The following is a 26,202-nucleotide window of genomic DNA, read 5'->3' as shown; positions in this document are numbered from 1 at the left end:
AATAAAATAGTTTTTTTTCCTTCATGATACTGAAGATCAAACTCAGGACCTTGAACATGCTAAGCATGCACTCCACCTCTGAGCTACATCTCCAACCCAAAACATAATATTTTTAAAATACTTCTAAGTAACTCATGAAATTATGATCCATAAAGGAAATTAGAAAAAAAATTAGAACTGAGTATGGTAAAAAATTGAATTATTTAAATTACATTACCAATGTCACACATTATAAAAATTGTGTGATATAGCTGATTCACAAGATATTGTATTTACACATTGCTTCTAAAATAGATGAACCACAGTGTGAATCTTGCAACAATGAGCAGTGCCATTCAGGAGTCTTGTAACCAGTTCTAGATTGGAAAAAGAAGACAAATACAAAGGGACCTGTGATTAAAAGACAATATTATCAACTCTTTCATGGCAATAAAATTGAAAAATTACACAAAATACTAAAATTTTACAAAAAAATGTAGTCAAAATGGACTCAATAACAGGCAAAGATGAACTGTTTTTGATCACTGAAATTATTGAAGTAGTAGTTGTGAATCACTGCTACTGTCAGCACACCCCCAAAACACAGAGACCATATGCAGAGACTGTACACATTAAAGATGAGTTCTAACAAACGTTCAAGAAATAGATCATTCCAACACTGGGGGCTGTGGCAGAGGCTCAGGAGGCTGAGACAAGAGGATCACAAGTTCAAGAACAGCCTCAGCAAATTAGTGAGAACCTAAGCAACTTAGTGAGACCCTGTCTCAAAATTTTAAAAAGTGGCGACTGCTGGGAATGTAGCATAGTGGTAAAGCACCCCTGGATTAAATCTCTAGTACCAAAATAATAAATTCCAGTCTTACACAATTTCTTCTGCACAGAGAAAGACAGAAAGCAGTTCCTACTGACCATAATTTGTACAACCTTCCAAGTCCATTTTATTATGACCTTAAGAGCAAACATCCTAGATGAAATATTAACCTACTAATTATAGCACTGTATAAAAAGTGATACATCAGGACCAAGTTGAACAGTCCAATCCCAGAAATGCAATGTTAGTTCAACATTAGAAAAATGTATCAATATCAATTACCATTATTAAAGAAGAAAAGCATGTGATAAAAATGAAATCTCATAATGACAAACTCTCTTAGAAACTATTTGATTTAGGCTCCTATTCTTAGAAACTATTTGATTTAGGCTCCTACCAGAAAACTAAAGCAAATATCATATTTAATAGTCAAGTGTTAAAAGTGTTCTTTCTCAATTCAGAAATATGACAAGGATAGTTGCTACTGCCACTTCTCATCAGTGCTCAATAGTGGTTCTCTGACAATTATCACTTTATTGGGGGTGAGAGAGCCATTGAGTCTGCCCTTTACACCATATTGGAAATTCGAGGATTTAAAAACTTATGTATGAATTAAAAGACCCATGAAAGACAAAACTTTGAAACTGTTAAGAAAACATAAGAGAATTTGGGAGTAAAGATTTCTTAAAGAAGACATAATACAATTCATAAGGGCAAAGATAGATAAATGATACTAAAGAACTTCTGTTTACTGGGACATCAAAAAAGTAGATAAGTCCAAACCAGAGATATAAAATGCCTAAAGATTACCATCCAAAATTTGTATATAGTTCTTGAAGATTGTGAAGAAAATGGAAAACAATTTAGTACCAATGAATAGGAAACATTTTAAGATTTTATAAACCAAATGGGTGCTCCCAAATTGTTCACAGGAAAAGCAATTAAGAGTCCCTAATAAACTCTCCATGTGATTAAGTATCTTTGTTTAATATACTACTAGGTACTTTTGCACTCTGAGAAGTACATGTAAGGCTTTACAGAACAATGAATTTCCTCAGCCTGATAAAAATATGGTCTACTGTGTAAGTTGGTTGTAGGTAGTAACTTTGGATTCTGTTCTTAAGAAAAGATTTTTTTCCAACATTTAAAAAGTAGACAGTTGGCTAATATGCTGTGAAAATATTTGGGTTTTAATCCTGGTATGGATTGGGTTCTTTTCATAAAAAAGGATAATATATGAATTGTTCCCACATATTGAAGAATTTTTGAAAAAACTTGACTTTTCTCTGTCACTAACTTAATTGGAGACATTCCTTCATCTTCGAAAATGAAACCAACCCTAAATTTTCAATGACCTTTTATGATATTTATTTTCTTATGCTAAAACCAGTTAGAACTATCAAAAAATTTCTTGAAATGGTAGATATTAGATTTTAAAGTACAGATTATTTAATCTTTATACATAAGGGTAATCACAGCATTTATTAAACATGTTTCAATTGTAAAAACTGAAATTATAAACGAATTTTCAATAATATGGTAATGGATCAATATTTTGTTGGACTGATTATTCATTTATTCTCTTATAATTGTTTTCTTTGTCATCCTAGGTTTTTAAAATATAAAGAACGAAAATACAGAGTTGTCACACCATTAGTGAATCAGACAGCTCAAGTACCAGCAGAGGAAACACTGAAATGTAAAATGTTTAAAAGACTGTCTGTACCATTGAAATCAGAGAAAACAGAAGAAATTTATCAAGATTACTATCCAGGCATGTTGATTTATGTTTTCTTTTATGGAAATGGAAAAAAGGTTTACATAAAATTAGATTAAGAAAGCAAGTGAAATAGATTGAAGTACTAGAATCTACTTTCAAAATACAATATTTGATATTTTGCTAACTTCATTAGCAATGCAGTTAGAAATGTCTTAAAATACAAAGCCTGCTTTTATATTCTTCCTCTGATGAGATCTTTTAATTATTTGTTCTTTTTAGTGATACATGATAATAGGATTCATTTTAACCTAATTATAAAAGTATGGAATATAATTTGTTATAATTTAGTCCCTAGCACTTCCCCTTTCCCTCCTCTCCTCCCTCCCCTGTCCCCTTCCCTCTACTATACTGATCTTTCTGCTATTTATTTGTGTTTTTAAAATTAGTATATTGTGGATGTACATGATGGTGAGATTCACTGTGGTATATTTATACATGTACAAAGGAAAGATAGGTCAGATTCATTCAACTATCTTTCCTTATCCCACTTCTCCCTTCTCTTCATTTCCCTTTGCCTACTCCAGGGATCTTTCTTCTATTCTTTTTTTAAACACCTCTCCCCTTATTTTGGATTAGCTTCCACATATCAGAGAAAACATTTGACTTTATTAATTCGGGACTGATTTACTTCACTTAGCATGATAGTCTTCAGTTCCATCCATTTACCAGCAAATATAAAATCATTCTTCCTGTGGCTGGGTAATACTCCATTGTGTGTATATACCATATTTTCTTTATCCATTCATTTGTTGAAGGGCATCTGGATTAGCTTCATAGCTTGGCTACTGTGAATTGTGCTGTACAAAGCGTGCTTTTTAAAGGGAGCATAATCTAACTATAATAATAATAATAATAACCACTACCACACCACCAGTATAACAGCAACAGGAGTCACTAACATCACCAAGAACGTCTTATCCAAGATGGCGGACTAGAGGGTGACTGCATCTCCTGTTGCTCCAGAACCCAGGATTCAAGAAGGGGAGGCAATGAGAGACTCAGACTAACATAGAGCCATGGGGTGAGTCTCTCCCACCGGGTGAAGCTTGGCCCGGGCGGCAGGCATGGAGAGAGGCAGCTTCTCGGAGCAGGGCAGGGCAGCGAGAGACTTCCCCAAGCAGCCTTGCTCCCTCTGGCAGCAGGCTCCTTCCACAGCCAGCTTCTTGGAGCAGGCCACCCAGTGAGAGCCTTTCCGCACAGAGCCAGCTCCAAGCCCTGGACCCACTGGCAGGCCCTGGACCACAGGTGGCTTCTGGGACCAGAGCAGGGCAGCCAGAGACATCCGCAAGCAGCCCTGCTCCTTCTGGCAGCAGGCTCCTTCCTCAGCCAGATTCTTGGAGCAGGCCGCCCAGTGAGAGCCTTTCCGCACAGAGCCAGCTCCAAGCCCTGGACCCAGCGGCAGGCCCCCGCCTGCAGGTGGCTTCTGGGACCAGGGCAGGGCAGCTAGAGACTTCCCCAAGCAGCTCTGCTCCCTCCAGTGGCAGGCTCCTTCCACAGCCAGCTTGATGGAGCAGGTCGCCCAGTGAGAGAGAGCCTTTCCACACAGAGCCAGCCCCCAGCCCTGGAACCAGTACCGGGCTAGGGGCAGCTTTCTTCGGAAGCACTGCATTATCAAGTTCCTCAAAGACTTAAGGTTACTGAAGGCTGGGAGGTGATATACTGGAAATCTACAGGGACACTATAAGCCAAATATCTGAGATATCTGCAATATCTCAGAGTCCCACTGATATCTGACCAATATGAGAAAACAAGGGAAGAAAATGTCCCAAACAAACCTAGATACTATATCAATAAAACCCAATGACAGCACAGCAGAAGAAATGTCAGAAAGGGAGTTCAGAATGTACATAATTAAAACAATCAGAGAAGCAAACGAGGAGATGAAAGAGCAAATGCAGGCATTAAATGATCGCACCAATCAACAGTTAAAAGAGCAAATACGGGAAGCAAGAGATCATTTCAATAAAGAGTTAGAGATATTGAAAAAAAAAAAAAACAAATCCTTGAAATGAAGGAAACAATAAACCAAGTTAAAAACTCCATGGAAAGCATAACGAATAGGATAGAACACCTGGAAGACAGAACCACAGACATTGAAGACAAAATATTTAATCTTGAAATCAAGTTGACCAAACAGAGAAGATGGTAAGAAATCATGAACAGAATCTACAAGAATTATGGGATATCATGAAAAGGCCAAATTTAAGAATTATTGGAATTGAGGAAGGCTTGGAGAAACAAACCAAAGGAATGAACAATCTATTCAATGAAATAACATCAGAAAATTTCCCAAGTCTGAAGAATGAAATGGAAAACCAAGTACAAGAGGCTTATAGGACTCCAAACATACAAAATTACAACAGACCCACACCAAGGCACATTATTATGAAAATACCTAACATACAAAATAAAGACATAATTTTAAAGGCTGTGAGAGAAAAGAATCAAATTACATTCAGGGGGAACCAATAAGAATATCAGCACATTTTTCAATCCAGACCCTAAAGCTAGAAGGGCCTGGAACAATATTTACCAAGCCCTGAAAGAAAACGGATGCCAACCAAGAATATTATACCCAGCAAAACTTACTTTCAGATTTGATGACGAAATAAAATCCTTCCATGATAAACAAAAGCTAAAAGAATTTACAAAAAGAAAGCTGGCATTATAGAACATTCTCAGCAAAATATTCCATGAGAAGAGATGAAAAACAATGATGCAAATCAGCAATGGGAGGAACTAGCCTAAAGGAATAGCCAAATAAAGGAGAAACCAAATCATGTCAAAAAACAAAAATGAATCAAATGACTGGGAATACAAATCATATCACAATAATAATCCTGAATGTTAATGGCCTGAACTCATCAGTCAAAAGACATAGACTGGAAGATTGGATTAAAAAGAAAAATCCAACAATATGCTGCCTGCAACAGACTCATCTCATAGAAAGACATGCCCATAGACTAAAGGTAAAAGGATGGGAAAAAACATACCATGCACACGGACACAGCAAAAAAGCTGGAGTATCCATCCTCATTTCAAATAATGTGGACTTCAAGCCAAAGTTAGTCAGAAGGGATAAAGAAGGACATTACATACTGCTTAAGGGAAGCATAAATCAGCAAGACATAACAATCATAAATATCTATGCCCCGAACATTGGCTCATCGATGTACATCAAACAAAACCTCAATTACAGAAATCAAATAGACCACAACACAATAATACTAGGCGATTTTAACTCACATCTTTCACCACTGGATAGATTGTCCAAACAAAAATTGAATAAAGAAACCATAGATCTCAATAACACAATCAACAATTTGGACTTAACGGACATTTATAGAATATACCTTCCAACAAAGAATGAATACACCTTCTTCTCAGCAGCACGTGGATCCTTCTCTAAAATAGACCATATTTTATGCCACAAAGCTACTGTTAGCAAATATAAGAAGATAGAGATACTACCTTGTGTTCTATCAGATCATAATGGATTGAAATTAGAAAGAAATGACACAATAAAAAACAAATTTCTCCAATACCAGGAGATTAAATAATACACTATTATATGATGAATGGATAACAGAAGGCATCAGGAGGGAAATAAAAAAATTCTTAGAAGTAAACGAGAACAAAGACACATCATATCAAAACCTCTGGGACACTATGAAAGCAGTACTGAGAGGAAGATTAATTTCATGGGGCGCATTCAACAAAAGAAGTAGAAATCAACAAATAAACGACTTAACGCTACAGCTCAAAGCCCTAGAAAAAGAAGAGCAGACCAACACCAAAAGTAGTAGAAGACAGGAAATAGTTAAAATCAGAGCCAAAATCAATGAAATTGAAACAAAAGAAACAATCGGAAAAATTAACAAAATAAATAGTTGGTTCTTTGAAAAAATAAACAATTGATAAACCCTTAGCCACACTAACAAAGAGAAAGAGGGAGAAAACTCAAATTACTAAAATTCAGAATGAACAAGGAAATATCACAACAGACACGAGTGAAATACAAAACATAATTAGAAGCTATTTTGAAAATGTATATTCCAACTAAACAGAAAACCTTGAAGACATCAACAAGTTTCTGGAGACATATGAATTACCTAAACTGAATGAGGAGGACATACACAACTTAAATAAATAAATATCAAGCAATGAAATAGAAGAGGTCATCAGAAACCTACCAACAAAGAAAAGTCTGGGACCAGATGGGTTCTCAGCCGAGTTCTACAAAACCTTTAAAGAAGAGCTCATTCTAATACTCCTCAAAGTATTCCATGAAATACAAGAGGAGGGAACCCTCCCAAACTCATTCTATGAAGCCAATATCACCCTGATACCTAAACCAGACAGAGACACATCGAGGAAAGAAAATTTCAGACCAATATCCTTAATGAACATCGACACAAAAATTCTCAACAAAATTTTAGCAAATTGCATCCAAAAATATATTAAAAAGATAGTGCACCATGATCAAGTGGGTTTTATCCCAGGGATGCAAGGTTGGTTCAACATCCAGAAATCAATAAATGTCATTCACCATATCAACAGACTTAAAGTTAAGAATCACACGATTATTTCGATAGATGCAGAAAAAACATTTGATAAAATACAGCATCCCTTCATGCTCAAAACACTAGAAAAAATTGGGGTAGTGGGAACATTCCTTAACATTGTAAAGGCCATCTACACTAAGCCCATGGCCAATATCATTCTAAATGGTGAAAAACTGAAAGCATTCCCCCTAAAAACTGGAACAAGGCAGGGATGCCCTCTTTCACCACTTCTATTCAACATCATCCTTGAAACTCTAGCCAGAGCAATTAGACAAACCAAAGAAATTAAAGGGATACGAATTGGAAAGGAAGAAATCAAACTATCCCTGTTCACTGATGACATGATTATATATTTAGAGGAACCTGGACATTCCACCAGGAAGCTCTTAGAACTCATAAGTGAATTCAGTAAAGTAGCAGGTTACAAGATCAATGCTCATAAATCCAATGCATTTTTATACATAAGTGATGAATCTTCAGAAAGAGAAGTTAGGAAAACTACCCTATTCACAATAGCATTAAAAAAAAAATACTTGGTAATCAGTCTCACAAAAGAGGTGAAAGACCTCTACAATGAGAACTACAGAACACTAAAGAAAGAAATTAAAGAAAACCTTAGAAGATGGAAAGATCTTCCATGTTCTTGGATAGGCAGAATTAATATTGTCAAAATGGCCATACTACCAAAAGTGCTATACAGATTCAATGCAATTCCAATTAAAGTCCCAATGATGTACCTTTCAGAAATAGAACAAGCAATTTGAAATTCATCTGGAAGAATAAGAAACCCAGAATAGCTAATGCAATCCTCAGCAGAAAGAGCAAAGCAGGGGGTATCGCAATACCAGATCTTCAACTCTATTACAAAGCAATAGAAACAAAAACGGCATGGTATTGGTGCCAAAATAGACAAGTAGATCAATGGTACAGAATAGAGGACATGGACATAAACCCAAATAAATACAATTTTCTCATACTAGACAAAGGGGACAATAATGGTGCTGGGATAACTGGAAAACCATATGCAACAGAATGAAACTAAACTCCTATCTCTCACCCTGCACAAAACTCAACTCAAAATGGATCAAGGACCTTGAAATCAGACCATAGACCTTGCATGTTATAGAAGAAAAAGTAGGTCCAAATCTTCAACTTGTTGACTTAGGATCAGACTTCCTTAACAGGACTCCTATAGCACAAGAAATAAAAGCAAGAATCAACAACTGGGATAGATTCAAACTAAGAAGCTTTCTCTCAGCAAAGGAAACTATCAGCAATGTGAAGAGAGAGCCTACAGAGTGGGAGAATATCTTTGCCACTCATACTTCAGATAGAGCGCTAATTTCCAGAATCTATAAAGAACTCAAAAAAAAACTCTACACCAAGAATACAAATAATCGAATCAACAAATGGGCTAAGGAAATGAATAGACACTTCACAGAAGATATATGAAAAAATGTTCAACATCTCTAGTAATAAGAGAAATGCAAATCAAAAGTACCCTAAGATTCCATCTCACCCCAATTAGAATGGCGATTATCAAGAACACAAGCAACAATAGGTGTTGGCATGGATGTGGGGGAAAAAAGTACACTCATACATTGCTGGTTAGGTTGCAAATTAGTGCAACCACTCTGGAAAGCAGTATGGAGATTCCTCAGAAAGCTTGGAATGGAACCACCATTTGACCCAGCTATCCCACTCCTTGGCCTATACCCAAAGGACTTAAAATCAGCATACTACAGAGATACAACCACATCAATGTTCATTGCTGCTCAAGTCACCATAGCCAGATTGTGGAACCAACCTAGATGCCCTTCAATTGATGAATGGATAAAGAAACTGTTGCATATATATACAATGGAATATTACTCGGCCATAAAGAATGATAAAATTATGGCATTTGCAGGCAAATGGATGAAATTGGAGAATATCATGCTAAGTGAGATAAGCCAATCTCAAAAATCCAAAAGACCAATGATCTTGCTGATAAGCGGATGATGACATACTATGGGGGGTGGGAGGGGTTTGCGTTAGGGTTAGGGTTAGGTTTAGGTTTAGGGTTAGGGTTAGGGAGGGGGGCAAGAATGGAGGAAGGAAGGACTGTATAGAGGGAAAAGAGAGGTGGGGGGTGGGGGAGGAAGGGGGAAAAATGGCAGAATGGATCAAATAACATTGCCCTGTGTAAATTTATGATTACACGAATGGTATGCCTTTACTCCATGTACAGAGAAGCAAAATATATCCCATTTGTTTACAATAGAAAAAGAAAAGAATGTCTGATGTCTCTGCACCAATTTACACTTTGCAGTACTCTTTCATGTCTTTTTTAAGGTGAAGATCTTTACAACTGCATTTTTTGTCTCTCTTCCTTCTCCCTAGCTCAAATTCTATAATTTCCAGTATTTTAATTCTTACTTTGTAAATACGACTTCCTATTTTATCCAGCTCTTCAGTATCCTCACTCTTACAAGCTTCCAGCCCCATCTGCAGTACTTGTCTTAGATGATAATTTTACCCCTTTTCCTTTAAGGTAAATCCACCACCTCATTCTAGAGCTCCTCTCCTTCCATGACCTCAGGAACCTAGAGTCCATCCATTATCTTCTCTCATATCTTCCTTTCTACTCTTTTCTGTTGGAATGTGAACGTGCTAGGTATTTAACAATTTTAAACAAAACAACCCTGACACATCTTGAGGCCTTTTTACCCTCTGATCTGGACCAATATTTTGACATTTTAAATAATATATCTTTTCCTATATTCTATATTAAATATTAAATTCACACATAATCCTCCTCCCTCAATCTCTGGAGAGATTGGGATTATAGGCACCCACCATTATAACCACCCCCAAATCTATATAAAATTGTGGGTACTGGGGATTGAACCCAAGGATATTTTACCACTGAGATACATTCCCAGTCCTTTTTATTTTTTATTATTGAGACAGGGTCTTGCCAAGTTGCTAAAAGTCTCCCTAAACTGCTAATGCTGGCCTCCAATTTGCAATTCTCCTGCCTTACCCTCCCAAGTCACTGAGATTATAGGTGTGGGCCACCATGCCCAGAATATATTATATTTGTGGCAAAAGATATAAAATCAAATTTCCATCTTAACTTCTATGAGTTGTGAAAATCAGCTTAGGGAAAGAGCTATTTATTTTGGCTCATGTTTCAGAGGTTTCAGTCCATCTTCAGTGAGCTCCATTGTTTTGGGCCTGAAGTGAAGCGGAACATCAAGGGTGTCCTTCTAACACCCACTTCCTGTAACTAGGTCCCTCCTTCTATAGTTTCCACCACCTCTCAATAATTCAAATCACAAATCCATGAATCAATTAATCTACTGATGAGATTAGAGCCCTCATAATCCCATTTCCTAAAATCTCCACCTAAACATTGCCAAACGTTCAACACATGAGCCTTTGAAGGACATTCCAGATGCAAATCATAACAGGACAAGTGATGACAAGCTCAATGATGTAACAGTAACCACATGTGGAGCTACATATGTTGTTGACTATACTTACTTTAGGCCAATCTAAAAGTAAAACCATAAGTACTATGCCAGAGATGTGGCATGAAGTTGCTTGGGTGTGATTGGTTAAGGTAGACTAAAGCTGTGAGAACATCTAGCATGGTATCAAACAGGTCTTATTTCAGAAACACTGAAGTTATCCAAATGGTAGCAGGTTTCATATGGAAAAAGTGAGCCTTTTCTGGAGCTGGAGTTCCAGATTAGTTGACAGACTAGGCAATTGGCAGATGTCAAAGAAGACCAAAAGGGTATTGGTGTAACAAAAAAGCATTAGTTTCAAAGGAATAGGATTATATTTTATGTTGTTTTAAAAAGAGAGCAAGTTGTAATGATTTGAAATTAGTGAATGATGAGCAAGGAGGAAAATGAGCCCCCTTTCCAATCTGGGGCTAGACAGAATGTAAGAATAGAAACAACAAGCACTTGAGAGGGTTGCATATCAGTGGTGTCTTAGGGAATAATTAGTTTTCAGTTAAAGCCGGGAGGTAGGAGAAACTCTGGGAATAGAGATTAATGCTAGCAGAAAGTTTTCAAAACTATCTCACACAATCTTCCAAGAAAGGTCACATTTTCTCATTGTGATCTCTTCAACAGTCCTCTTGTCCTTCTCTCATCTCAGCCCTATTCCCTCACCCCACAATTAAAAACAGGGAAAGTGTGTGTCTCTGATCGTATGAATTGGAAATCTCTCTCTGAATTGGAACTATTGGCTGAAATATAATTTACTGGTTATTTCATTTGTACACATTGTTTTGTTTGTAATTATTGTGTCTTATCCCCTATTAGATTATAACTTGATTTCTTGCACTACATAAATAATTGTTAAATAAATGAGGGGAGCAAGTAAAAATGTATTTGCTTCTAAAAAGCTCTCTTGCCAGGTGCAGTGTTGCACACTTGCTGTTTTTTGAGGCAAGAGGATTTGCTTGTGCCCAGGGGGTTGAGAACAGCCTTGGAAACATAGTAAGACCCCGCTGCAAAAATGGATTACTTAATTAAAACTTCTATTTTCAATAGTTTCCCTTTCTTCTATGTGTTGAAAACTCACCAATTAGGTAAACCATAGAAGAAATAGGAGAAATGGATCCTTTGCTATACTTTTGCATTTATATTTAATTGTTTTTTATGTTCATTTACCAAGTTAGTTAATACATGGGTTTTTTTCTGTGTATATGAGAATTTATACTTTAAAGATTTAGTGTAATAACAAAATCACAACTAATATTTACCTTAGTAATCACTTTCTAGTTTAAGAATTTTAAGCCTATGAAGTTCTTACTATAACACTCCTCATTTCAAAGCTGAGGAAGGTAAGGCAGACAGGTAACTTACAAGGTAAATCACTTGTAACTACACATTGTAAAGTTTGTCTCTGAGTTTGGAATGCAGGGGGTTTGATTCTCAGCCTGTACTCTTAACTACTGTGTTATTATAGTGCCTCATAATGATCAACTATATTGCTCAGTATATGGAATTACTATGGTATTATTAATGTTCATCATAGTTATTCAGTTGATAATGGTTTTATTTTCAGATTTCCTTAAAGAAAGCATAACTCAGCCACGTACAGTTGCCCTACAACCAGCTACCCATAAAGAGAAAAGGAAATCAGGGGGAAAACAGGAGCATACTCTTGCTTATCCCAAAGCTAGGAAAGTCAGTTTTGTATCATATGACAAAACAGGTATGTATCATCACTGAAATAGCTTGCTTAGAAAACGATGCTTTTAAAAAAAAAAAAAAACTTCCTGTGGTTTGTGTGCTTATGTTGGACACTGATTTTGGGGAAAAAAGAAAAAAAAACAGTCTTCCTGAATTTTATGTTTGGTTGCTTAAAGATTTGACAAAATTTTTTTGTCTTAATGTAAAATCTTAAAAAATTGACAGACTGTTCAACAATTATGTTCCAATTTAAGGACAATCTCTGAAGGTTATTATGCTTTTAGAACTACAAGATAAAATGTGTAGTTTTATCTTTGTAGTATAACTTGATGGTATCATATTTAACAATTTCATGTCTTTGATAAAGAGTTCAAATCACCAAACAGTTAATTTCAACAACTTTTTCTCTACTAAAATTGCATAGATGGTGTTTTTTTTTCTGTAACTGAAATTCTTATTTGTATTAATAATTTGTATTAATATTTTAAGTTTTATAGGAAAAGGAAACTTTTTAGTTTTTCACTGTAATATCATGGTTCAGAGGTGGATTTATAATCAAGCTATTGAAACTTAAGTGTCAGGACTCCTCAGTCATACAGGCTTCTTCTGTTTCTTTTTTCTTTTTTTTTTTTAAGAAGTATCTTGAAAATTACTAATGTCTCAAGTAGCACAAAACCTGCATGGATGTGGTGGGTTCACACCCTCCCCTTGAGTGTGAGTGGAACCTGTGTGACTGCTCCTGTCAATAGAATGTGCTGTCACTCCTGTGATATTATATTCTGGAATACTCCATCTTGCCAGCAGACTCTTTCTAAAGTCTCTCTTCCCTTTTTTGACTTTGAGGAAGTAAGACATTAGGGCTCCTTATCCAGTCCTGACACTGTTTCATATAGTAGCTCAAATCTCATTCAATCTTCAGGGAAGAAGACTTTTTAGTCAGATAGTGTGTGTGATTCCTGGAGTGCCAGAACTCTAGAATAACTTTTTAGAATAGCTGGTATTGCAAGCATGGCTTTTTGTATGTTTTTCCTCTCATGATTTTTTTTTTTTTTAAAGAAGCTTAATAGGAAACTTCTGCAGGACAAAAGAACCAATCAACAGAGTGAAGAGATAACCTGCAGAATAGGAGAAAAACTTTGCAAACTAATCTGACAAGGGATTAATAACCGGAATATATAAGGAGCAACCCCCCCCAAATAACCCAAGTAGAAATAAATGGGCAAATTATCTGAATAGATGTTTCTCAAATGCAGACATACAAATAACCAACAATTTTATGACAGTTGCTCAACATTACTAATTATCAGGGAATTGCAGATCAAAACCACAATGAGATATCATCTCATCCCAGTTAGAATGGCTATAGTAAAATAGACAAAAACTAAACAAATGCTGTTAGGGATTTGGAGCAAGAGAAACTCTTAATACACTGCTGGTTAGGAATGGAAATTAGTACAACCATTACGGAAAACAATGTGGAGGTTCTTCAAAACACTGAAAATAGAATTATTATATGATCCAGTGGTTTCAAGTTGATGGATATATATTCAAGTAGAAATGAAATCAGTATATCAAGGAAATCCATGGCTACTCTAGCACTATTCATAAGAACCAACATATGGAATCAACCAAGATGTCCATGAATTAATGAATGGATTTTAAAATGTGATATAAATATATAAAGGAATATTGTTTGGACCTAAGAAGAATGAAATCCTGTTATTTGGGGTAACATGGATGGAACTGGAGAACATTATGTTAAATGAAGTAAGCCAGGCACAGAAAGGCAAATGACACATATTATCATTCTAATGGGGAAGCTAAAAAAAGTTGATTTCATACAGAGAGTTGAAGAGTTGTCATTAGAGGCTAGGAAGGCTAGGAAGGAGGATAGAAGAAGGCCACATAATGAATACATTTATAGAGGAGGCAAATTTCCTCTTGATTTTTTTGTTTGTTTAACCATGACTCTGTTTAATAAATATGTGAATGATAGTAGCAATGACATTACCTAATCCTTAAGGAGAAAGAAAAAGAAATTTCATTTCCCAATTCTGCCCCTGTCTGATAGAATCCAGACAGCTTACTTGATTCAAAATGAATAGAGTCCTTATTAAGTCTCTAAAGGAGTGTGTAGAACTTTCATATTTTTTTCATAGCCTTTGACCAATAATCTGACTTTTAGAATTCCATCATAAGAAAAATTCAGAGTAGTAGTCAAAGAACATCAAATTAGGATGTTTATCAGAAATTTTAAACTAGTAGGCATAAGTTCTAATATTTTAGCACAGTAGGGTGATAGTAGTTCCAACAATTTATTGAAAGTTTTAAAAAGAACCAAAACAGAGGACTTTGAAATTTCCCAACACAAATAAAGAATATTTAAGAAGATGGAAATGCTATTGACCCTGATTTTATTATTGCACATTACATGCATGTTTTCAATTATCACTGTACCCCCATAAGTATGTACAATTTTAATTTGTTAATTTTTAAGAGAATTTAAAGAACAAGTGGTGTACAGCATGATGAATAAAATCCAAAAAATAAAAAAATAAAAAAGACTATTTCAAGAAGGAGAAAATTCTTAGCTGCCAGCTAAGAGATCAAAAAGATATGGTCTGAAAAGTGTTTAATGAGTATCTTGAGGAAGAATGCCTCCATCCTGTATTGTCATCCCTTCCTCCTCTAGCTCAGGCCTTTTATAAGCCTTGAAACTGGGAGTAAAACTGACTGATGGAGTGCTTGCCTAGGATGTATAAGGCCCTGCATTCCATCCCCAGTTTTAGTCTTTCCTCTTATTTTCTATGACTCAGAATTAGATCTTTTGTGATATCTTTAAGTAGATAAATATTGTTCCTCTTTTCAAGTTCTTGTTAAGACTGAATTTTAAGCTATACTTCCTCCTTTCATTTTATAGTTTTATGTTAACTTTGTTATAAATTCTGTGTAGAAATATTTGAAATATTATACATTATCCTTAAGTGATACCACATTTGCTCTTACATTGAACTTTTATTTTTTTAAATATTCTGTACCAGAACCAAAAGAGGATGATGTCATAAGACATATTACTAGGCTAAGAGAAAAGCTTGGCTGGGAAACTGACTTATTACCAAAAGACTTGAAATATCATAGTTCCAAAATTGCAGTTCAGAAGATTACTCTAAAGGTATTGTACTTTATTTAATTTTGGACTAAAAAATCGATATTTGAAACTATTTTAATTTCTATTTAATACATTTCAAATATTACATCAAAATCAGATATTATGTTAAAATCAAATTGCAATACTTATTTCATGATAAATGCTTATAAAAAGTATTTGACATTATTTTGTTCCACTTCTTTAAAGAACAGAGAATGAATAAGACCTATACATTTTAAGTCTGTGATGCATCAACATATTTGTCCTCTGTTATTCCCTCCTTTAACTGCTTTTGGTCCCCAGGAAGGGATACCATGTGCCTGAAATTAGAATCTACTCTTTTATTCTGGTATGTCAGTTTTTTTTTTTTTTTTTTTTTTTTTTTGGTGTGTGATTTAAAAAGAAATAAAAGAAGTTTATTGAAGAAACTTATTAAAAATAAATATTGTCATTCACAATCCTAGACCCAGTGAATCAGAAACTTCACAGATGGGGTCTTGCAAGCTGTATTAAGCTCTCAGGTGATTTTAATGCATAATTAAAAACACTGCTCTAAACCTGGGGTCAGCAAACTTTTTCTGAAAAGGACCAGATAATATATATTTCAGACTTTGCAGGTCTTTTGATCTCTGTTGTAACTACTCAACTCTGTAATTGCAGTGCAAAATCATTGATAAATGATATGTAAACAAATGGGTGTATGTTCCAATAAAATTTATTTACAAAAAAACACATGTGGCCCAGGTTATGGTTTGCTGATCTCAGCTCTAGACTGTTAGCATTAGGATAAGTGATCATTTGGACATTGTTCAGAGACATCATAATGTAGAGGAAAAGTACATGCACAAAGGAATCAAATTCATGGAGTTTTGAATCTCTGTAACTTACTGAGTTATCTTGGCCAAGTTGCTATTGTTTCTGGGTCTTATTTTCTTTGGCTTTGAAATGGTGATAATAGAAGTTACTCTAGAGCATTGTGAAAATTAAATCAATGTGCTATAGTGCCAGGAAGATCGTGTATGTAATATTTTTTAAAGAACACAACATAAAACCTCAGCTGTACATGAGTCTTTGGACTCTTTAAATAAGGTATGTTTCAGTTGTATGTGAAGAAAGAATTGAGAAAGTGTTCAGCTACTTAATTCAATAGCTTCTGAAAGCATCACTAATACTAAATGTTTTTTTCTTATAATAAAATTTAATTGCCCAGAGAAGACTAAATTTAACTTCCTTATAATTACAGAATTGATTTCATCAGTAAAAGTTTGAAAACTAAAAGAAGGTAGCTTAAAATTTACACTTAAAATTTTTCTTAATGTAAAACAGCCCATTTCTAAAAAATACCAATTAAATGAGGGAGAGGCTTTATATATTATTGCAGAAACTTTAAACATGAGTTTAGAGTGAGACTTGGATTTAAATTCCAACTTTGCCACTTCTGATATTTGTGACATTTTTCACATTCCCCAGTTTATCAAATTTTTAATTTCTGCATCTGTTTAACAAGATAAAATGTATCAACCCTTAATAATTCCTTTAAATTTAAGAAATTAAAGTTAAGACATTAAACTTTTATAAAGAGGTGATTTCTGGTACATTTTGGTAGCAGTGACTATTATTTATGAACCCTTTTTTTTTTTTTTTTTTTTTTTTGGTGCTGGGGATCGAACCCAGGGCCTTATGCTTACAAGGCAAGCACTCTACCACCTGCGCTATTTCCCCAGACCTAAGATATTAAACTTTTATAGTTTAGCCAATGTATATGGAATACTTAAGAAATATTTCTTAACAAATATTAGCTACTGTTATTATCCACCATCATTATCAAAATAATTGATAAGTCTAATATGCCCAAGTTTTCTGGTGTTGGCAAATAAATTTATTGGAAAATGGCATATATGTAAAAGGTTTATTGCGGGGAGCTCATGGTCTGCAGGAAAACCAAGCTTGGTTCAACTATTAGAGAAATCTGGCTTCAAGAACTCACAGTTATGGAATATTGTTCGAGATTGCCTGAAGCATGTGGTTACCCTGCTGTTGGTTCACCTCTGAAGTTTGAATGCAGGCCGTGGATGTGGGAATGACCTGCTGGAGTCAAATAGCTTGCTTACCTCCACCTGGCATCCTGTTTTTCACAGAAGCAGCTTCTATGGGTCCCCTTTTGATCTGTACCACTGTAAAGAAAACGGGCGGGATCCTTCATTTGTTAGAGACAGACCCTTCTGGACTGCTCAATGGGTCATGTCCCTATTCTAAAGATAATTCTGTGTCCTCTTGTTATAACAGTTAAATAAATTTCTTAGTTATTATTTTGCAGCCAGTCCATCCCTCAGACAGGAACCCTTTCCCTCACCTGTGGGAAGTGCGGCGATAGTATGTTATCAAGTTCTTTGGGTTAGTAAGCATGCATTACTTGCATTAGTAAGCAGATGGATACATTTTTTCTGAATGTTTTATCACTGCACTGTGTTTGAGAATGAAAATTAAATATATGAAATCTTTCATAAGATTAATCTTTTTGAACTTTTATTTCACACATTTTGATGTTGGTTTTCCTTAATGATATTTCTATTTCTATTTTTATTATTATTATTTTTTTTAAACCTGGTGCTGGGGATCAAACCCAGGGTCTCATGTGTGCTAAGCAAGTACTCTACCATTAAGCTCACATTCCCAGTTCAATCATATTTTTAATCTTTATATTAATATAAATTGATATATTAATATTAATATTGTTTCATTTCAACCACTTATTAGTTAAGTTTGTCAAATTAAGATTTTTTTCATCTCAGGAACCTTTGAAAGATGATGGGGAATTTGTATATTGCATTCCTCGGTATAACCCTGAAGGACTTTACAACCCATATGATCCTCAAGTAGTCTCTACCCATAGAGCTAAAAATTGCAAAGAATTTTGGATTATTACTGCTTCATTTGTCTCAAAGGTAATATATAATGGGTGTTTTCAGCTTTTAGAATAGAAAAATATTATCCAATTTAGAATTTAATTGCATGAATTTGTCTTTGTGTTTTAGAGAAGTTTGGACATTTGAGAAACAGTTTATATTTAAGAATCTCCTTGGGAGAACTATTTAATAGAGACTTTTTTCTTCTTTATATAAATTTAGGTTTGAGGATTCAATTTTAAGAAATTTTCTAGGTCTCAAAGCTATATTAATATTTTGTATAATTTTTAAAGGAAGAACTAGAAAACAGGCATTTGCTGGTATAACAGGAATGATAATTATAAAGATAAGAATGCTCTTCGTGGGCACATTAGAAACTTTATTGCCAGATACAGAAATCCCCCTATTACATAGCACTTTGATACTTAACCTAAGTTATAACTATACAATTACTTCTTTCAATCCCTTATTTGGTATCTGTCTTCCTCTGGTCTCCCAGCCTCCCAACTAAAGTATGCTTTGCAGGACCACATCTGTATAAAATAGAGCTGGATGTACAGATATGGAAATGATGTGGAGTGAAAATGGAAAGAATCATTTTTGTATAAATAAAAATATACATAGATATGTATATGCTGATAAAGACATACTTTTTTTATATTTCTGAGAGAAATATATGAATATTTTAACATTCCAGTGGGCAAATGAACTCTTAGGAAGACAAAATTCCTTAGTGAATGTTAGGTTTTTTAAATGTAAAAGTGGAGTATTTGAGAACTGAGATTATAAATTGGAGCACTATATCTGTGTAGTTTAAATTGAGTTCATAAATACTAAGGAAAGCATAAAAATTGTGGGACTCAAAATTTGCATAGTCATTTCTGAAAAGTATCTCCTAGTAAGGAAGAAGTTTCTCCTATCTTTTCTCCATTAGAGCACAATAAGTAGCAGGAGAAAGGCAAGTCTAGAGGAAGTGTGTGAAGGTAAAGCAAAACAGTTGAAGTAAATGAGGGTTCAGATACAGAAAAAAACTTAATTTTAAGCACGAGTAGTTATGAACCCCAAACACAGACTTTATTAATTTCTTGAAAATAGCAGCTATTTTTAAAAGAAAGTCCAACTTTTGTGCTTTTTATGCTTGTAGGTTGTTAAACTAAGTGGCAATATAGAAGATGTGGAGCTCACACCTGTTTTGGAATGGCTTTCAGAAAGACATTTTTACTATTTATTACAGAGATTTAAGATATTTTCCAAATTCCGGTGAGATGAACGAAAATGAAACCAATTTTTTTCTTTTGTAGTTTGATCCCGTTGTAAGAACCATAGCCTGGATGACATCTGTGTTCTATTATAGCAATATCATGTTTATAGGGAATTATAGCAGAAATAGGATGCTCCATAAAAAGTATTTTAGATAAAGGAAACTTACTCCTTTAAGTATTAAAACTCTTAATTTTAGTCTTTTTGGATAAATATTGCCAAAAAAATATATTTTATAGTCAAAGATATTTAAATAGACTATGTTGACCTTAGTTTACCCTTTTTCTATGCATTTGTTTATTCATTAATTGTCATTTATTTCTTCATTAATTGAGAATCAGGTGTTATTCTAGATGCTGAGGTTACTCTGTCAAACAAACCAAACAATTATATAGCTCTCAAAGAACCTATATCATAGTAGGTGAGAGGTAATAACCAAATACGTATATATGTAAAATATCAGGTAGAGTTGAATGTTATGAAAGAAAATAAAACAAGGGTGAGGGGCAACTTGTTGATTCAGGTTTATCATTGAAAGATTTGTCTAAGATACTTTACATTACACTACAACAGGATTCCTAATATTCTCTTTTCTCACAAAGTAGACCCAGACTGTTGTTCTTTCAATGTTTATACAGTACCTAGTTTTATAATTTTCTTTTTTCTTCTCAAATGTCTGCCTTTTCTTATGGTCTGCTGCTGTTTGCTGGGGACTAGGAAGAGAAACTAAATAACACCCCCCCACACACACACGCACAATTTGTGTGGTGCTAGGTATTAAACCCAGGGCTTCATACATGCTAGGCAAGTGTTCTGCCACTGAGCTAAAGCCCTAACCTGATATTTTAAAAAATATTTTAAATTATTATATTTAATATAACAAATGGATTAAACAGCTTTCCAATAAGAGAAGTATGTGGGATTTTGTGGTAGAGAAGTTATTTATTGAATAATGTTTATCATGTACCTATTCTGTTTCACTGTTGTGAGCACAGGCAATGGAACCATGAAAAAATATACAAAGTGTGTTTCTACAGAACTTAGATTCCAATGGAGGGAGGTGGATATAAGTAACTAATTATATAAAATGATTTCAGATAATGATAAGGACCAGAAAGATAATGAAACAGAATAAAATAGATACATGTTTAGATAAGATGATATGGTATTTAAGCAGAGACCTAACTGATCAAAGGAGACGGTCATTCATATGAGACTTTGAGAGAGGATAGTTCTAGTCAGAGGGTACAGCAAGTTCAATAGTTCTGCAGCAGGAGCAAGCATAGTGTTTATATAACAATAGGAATGGTGTGACGGGAGCTTTAAAGAGGTTGGTAGGAAATGAAGCTGGTTCTCTTAATTTCTGGATCACATTCAGTGAAGGTGATTGAGGAACAGTTCTGAGAAGTTTCCTGTCTAGGATATGTGATAAATGCATCCCTGGAATTTAGGTATTAGTTGTAAGGCTAGATAGGTTTTGGATTCTGGATTATCACTTAAAGTATTATCCAGAGTACTATTTTCGATATCTATCTAAAGTTTTAACAGTGTTGGACTTTCCACTGTCATCTTTGCCTCATAATAAATACTCAGGGTCCATTCTGCTCTAATCAATTTTCATGTATTAAACTTTTTTTTGTAGTTGTACAGAAGGCATTTATTTTATTTGCTTATTTTTTATGTGGTGTTAAGGATCGAACCTAGCATCTCACACATGCTAGGCAAGAGCTATATGCCACTGAGCTACAGTTCCAGCCCAATGTATTAAACTTTTGAAATCCAGTCAGAATTGGGACAAGAGTCTATTTGTATGACATTTGTCATCAGTGACTACACTGTCATTTTTTTTTTTTTTTTTTCTTGCTTCTTCACTCTCAATCTCTTTCTCTTACTTTTTTTGTGATCCTTGGAACCAAACCCAGGGTACATGCTCTCCATTGAGTTACACCCAGCCCCATCTTCTTTATTCATTTTAAAAAAAATAGAAGTTACATTTTTGTCAGTTTTAAACTTACAGGTTTGATTTTTAAATTTTATCTTTAGTATATTCTGTGAAGTCTTTTAATTACTGTATTATAAAAAATAATATTTCAAGTAGAATAATAAACTAAATATGAAGTGTTAACAACTTTGTCTGGTGATGGTATGCACAGTGTGTGGGTGACTAGAGCATCAGCATGAGCCTTTTTACCCTGTGGGACCGCCTGGTGGATTAGTTTATATGGCCTGGTGCAGACAGTATACTGCCAATGGGTTCCTGGAGTTTTCAGGAATCTTCTAGAGTCCTGTTGTACCATAGCTCTACAGATCTGGATCAAAGTAAAATAGGAACTCATTTAGAATGCCTGAGGGGAGCCTGATGTATGGTTAAGTCACAAGATTTGTTTGAGGCATTTGTGATTTCCAGGGCCTCAGGTGTTCCTCTTTGAAGGCTGCTTGGATGGATTCAGGCCTCTTTTTAAATCTCTTTTGATTTAAAATCAGCCACTGTCATCACTAAGATTGGCTGTTTGGTTGGTTTCTTGGACACCCCCATCCCTGACATTTTTCTGTCCTCCCTAGTCCTTACCAGCTACATAGGGAAAAATGTTATCACATATCAGTGCTTATTTAAGGGTGGCTGATTTCTAAAAAATGCAAAGGCTACTGAGGGAGGGATTATGAGACTTGGCACTGAACTAATCCCACTAGTACATAAAATGGTGGATATGAAGGAGATTTGCAGAATCTATGTCTAGTTGGTGTATGACAATTATGAATGATGATTAATCAAAGTTCTTTCTCATGCAGTTTTTTTTTTTTTTGGGGGGGGTGGGAATACCAGGGATTGAACTTGGGGCACTCAACCACTGAGCCACATACCCAGCCCTATTTCGTATTTTCCTTAGAGACAGGGTCTCACTGAATTGCTTGGCACCTCACTTTTGCTGAGGCTGACTTTGAACTCGTGGTTCTCCTGCCTCAGCCTCCTGAACTGCAAGGATTGCAGGTGTGCACCACTGCTCCTGGCATTCCTCATGCAGTTTTTTGAGCCTAAAAATTACATATGCATGATTTTTCATAAGTTAAATAATATCAGAATGACATATTATCTTAATGTTTTACTTATTTTTAAAATCAATATACTATTACCACTAAAAATTGAATTTTGACTTCTTTTGATGTTAGAGTTGATATTCAAAATAGTAAGCCAATTAATGGGCAATGGAAAGGAATATATTGTTATAGTTTTAATATATATATTTGGATGTTGCAGATAAGTGGATTCCATATCTGAGAATTTTAATGACTTTAACTTACATATACCTTTTACTTTATATCTGTTTATAGTTTGGGAGAAAATTTGAATGGTTTAGTATTTGTAGCCCAGGATGAATGAAACGTGTAGGAAATTTGCTAAAATTACTAAGTTTACCTTTATTCTATGGAAATATATGATTTGTGAATATCGAATTTAAGAAGTGTTTTTCTTTTCAGAATGAATAAAGCTTTTGTTACTTGGAAGTTGAATGTTAAAAGAAAAAAGGTAGAAAAAAGCAAGTAAGTCTTGATGTATAATGTATTTATAAAAATTTCAAAATAAAGCTTTATTTTATTTTTTTTTGTTTGATTCATTTTGTTATTTTTTTCCTTCCCCCCTCCCCTCCCACCCCTCTTTTCCCTGTATACATTCCTTTCTTCCTCATTCTTACCACCCTCCTTATCCCTAACCCTAAACCTAACCCTAACCCTAACACTAACCCTAACACTAACCCCTCCTACCCCCCACGTATGTCCTCATCCGCTTATCAGCGAGATCATTCGTCCTTTAGTTTTTTGAGATTGGCTTATCTCACTTAGCATGATATCCTCCAATTTCATCCATTTGCCTGCGAATGCCATAATTTTGTCATTCCTCATGGCGGAGTAATATTCCATTGTATATATATGCCACAGTTTCTTTATCCATTCGTCAACTGAAGGGCATCTGGATTGGTTCCACAATCTGGCTATGGTGAATTGAGCAGCTATTAACATTGATGTGGCTGTGTCACTGAAGTATGCTGATTTTAAGTCCTTTGGGTATAGGCCAAGGAGTGGGATAGCTGGGTCAAATGGTGGTTCCATTCCAAGCTTTCTGAGGAATCTCCATACAGCTTTCCAGAGTGGCTGCACTAATTTGCAACCCCACCAGCAATGTATGAGTGTACCTTTTTCCCCACATTCTCGCCAACACCTATTGTTGCTTATGTTCTTGATAATCGCCATTCTAATTGGGGTAGTTTTGATTTGCATTTCTCTTACTACTAGAGATGTTGAACATTTTTTCATATATGTGTTGATTGCTTGTACATCTTCTTCTGTGAAGTGTCTGTTCATTTCCTTAGCCCATTTGTTGATTGGATTATTTGTATTCTTGGTGTAGAGTTTTTTTAGTTCTTGATAGATTCGGGATATTAGCGCTCTATCTGAAGTATGATTGGCAAAGATATTCTCCAACTCTGTAGGCTCTTTCTTCACATTTCTGATAGTTTCCTTTGCTGAGAGAAAGCTTTTTAGTTTGAATCTATCCCAGTTGTTGATTCTTGCTTTTATTTCTTGGGTTATGGGAGTCCTGTTAAGGAAGCCTGCTCCTAAGCCAACAAGTTGAAGGTTTGGGCCTACTTTTTCTTCTATAAGATGCAGGGTCTCTGGTCTGATTCCGAGGTCCTTGATCCATTGTGAGTTCAGTTTTGTGCAGGGTGAGAGATAGGGGTTTAATTGCATTCTGTTGCATATGGTTTTCCAGTTTTCCCAGCACCATTTGTTGAAGAGGCTATCTATTCTCCATTGCATATTTTTGGCCCCTTTGTCTAGTATGAGAAAATTGTATTTATTTGGGTTTGTGTCTGTGTCCTCTATTCTGTACCATTGATCTACCTTTCTATTTTGGTACCAATACCAGGCCGTTTTTGTTACTATTGCTTTGTAATAGAGTTGAAGATCTGGTATTGCGATACCCCTGCTTCGCTCTTTCTACTGAGGATTGCATTAGCTATTCTGGGTTTCTTATTCTTCCAGATGAATTTCATAATTGCTTGCTCTATTTCTGTAATACATCATTGGGATTTTAATTGGAATTCCATTGAATCTATATAGCACTTTTGGTAGTATGGCCATTTTGACAATATTAATTCTTCCTATCCATGAACATGGGAGATCTTTCCATCTTCTAAGGTTTTCTTTAATTTCTTTCTTTAGTGTTCTGTAGTTCTCATTGTAGAGGTCTTTCACCTCTTTTGTGAGATTGATTCCCTAGTATTTTATTTTTTTCGATGCTATTGTGAATGGGGTAGTTTTCCTAACTTCTCTTTCTGAAGATTCATCACTTATGTATAAAAATGCATTGGATTTATGAGCATTGATCTTGTAACCTGCTACTTTACTGAATTCACTTATGAGTTCTAAGAGTTTTCTGGTGGAATTTCCAGGTTCCTCTAAATATATAATCATGTCATCAGTGAACAGGGATAGTTTGAGTTCCTCTTTTCCAATTCGTATCCCTTTAATTTCTTTGGTTTGTCTAATTGCTCTGGCTAGAGTCTCAAGAACAATGTTGAATAGAAGTGGTGAAAGAGGGCATCCCTGCTTTGTTCCAGTTTTTAGGGGAAATGCTTTCAGTTTTTCACCATTTAGAATGATATTGGCCATGGGCTTAGCATAAATGGCCTTCACAATGTTAAGGAATGATCCCACTACCCCAATTTTTTCTAGTGTTTTGAGCATGAAGGGATGCTGTATTTTATCTAATGCTTTTTCTGCATCTATTGAAATAATCATGTGATTCTTAACTTTTAGTCTGTTGATATGGTGAATGACATTTATTGATTTCTGGATGTTGAACCAACCTTGCATCCCTGGGATGAAACCCACTTGATCATGGTGCACTATCTTTTTAATATATTTTTGTATGCGATTTGCTAAAATTTTGTTGAGAATTTTTGCGTCAATGTTCATTAAGGATATTGCTCTGAAATTTTCTTTCCTCAATGTATCTTTGTCTGGTTTAGGTATCAGGGTGATATTGGCTTCATAGAATGAGTTTGGGAGGGTTCCCTCCTCTTCTATTTTATGGAATACTTTGAGAAGTACTGGAATGAGCTATTCTTTAAAGGTTTTGTAGAACTCGGTTGAGAACCCATCTGGCCCCGGACTTTTCTTTGTTGGTAGGCTTTTGATGACCTCTTCTATTTCATTGCTTGAAATTGATTTATTTAAGTTGTGTATGTCCTCCTCGTTCAGTTTAGGTAATTCATATGTCTCTAGAAACTTGTTGATGTCTTCGAGGTTTTCTGTTTTGTTGGAGTATAGATTTTCAAAATAGCTTCTAATTATGTTTTGTATTTCACTCGTGTCTGTTGTGATATTTCCTTGTTCATTCCGAATTTTAGTAATTTGAGTTTTCTCCCTTTTTCTCTTTGTTAGCGTGGCTAAGGGTTTATCAATTTTGTTTATTTTTTCAAAGAACCAACTATTTTGTTAATTTTTCCGATTGTTTCTTTTGTTTCAATTTCG

The 26,202-nt window shown here is 35.0% G+C and overlaps 1 protein-coding gene across 1 annotated transcript in view; it reads left to right on the top strand.

The window, feature by feature from the left end:
- Positions 1-26,202, top strand: part of DNAH14 (dynein axonemal heavy chain 14) — a gene marked incomplete at its 3' end in the record, with an annotated part of 400,436 nt that overhangs the window by 3,558 nt on the left and 370,676 nt on the right. The window contains exons 2-7 of the mRNA XM_079107288.1: positions 2,422-2,585; positions 12,227-12,376; positions 15,396-15,526; positions 18,295-18,447; positions 19,553-19,668; positions 23,146-23,208. Of these exons, the coding sequence (XP_078963414.1) occupies positions 2,422-2,585; positions 12,227-12,376; positions 15,396-15,526; positions 18,295-18,447; positions 19,553-19,668; positions 23,146-23,208 (777 nt within the window). The remainder of the gene's footprint in view (positions 1-2,421; positions 2,586-12,226; positions 12,377-15,395; positions 15,527-18,294; positions 18,448-19,552; positions 19,669-23,145; positions 23,209-26,202) is intronic.

Source organism: Sciurus vulgaris (genome assembly GCF_902686455.1).
Source record: "Sciurus vulgaris genome assembly, chromosome: 12".
NCBI classification, from domain to species: domain Eukaryota; kingdom Metazoa; phylum Chordata; class Mammalia; order Rodentia; family Sciuridae; genus Sciurus; species Sciurus vulgaris.
This window is presented reverse-complemented; position numbering and strand designations above follow the sequence as displayed.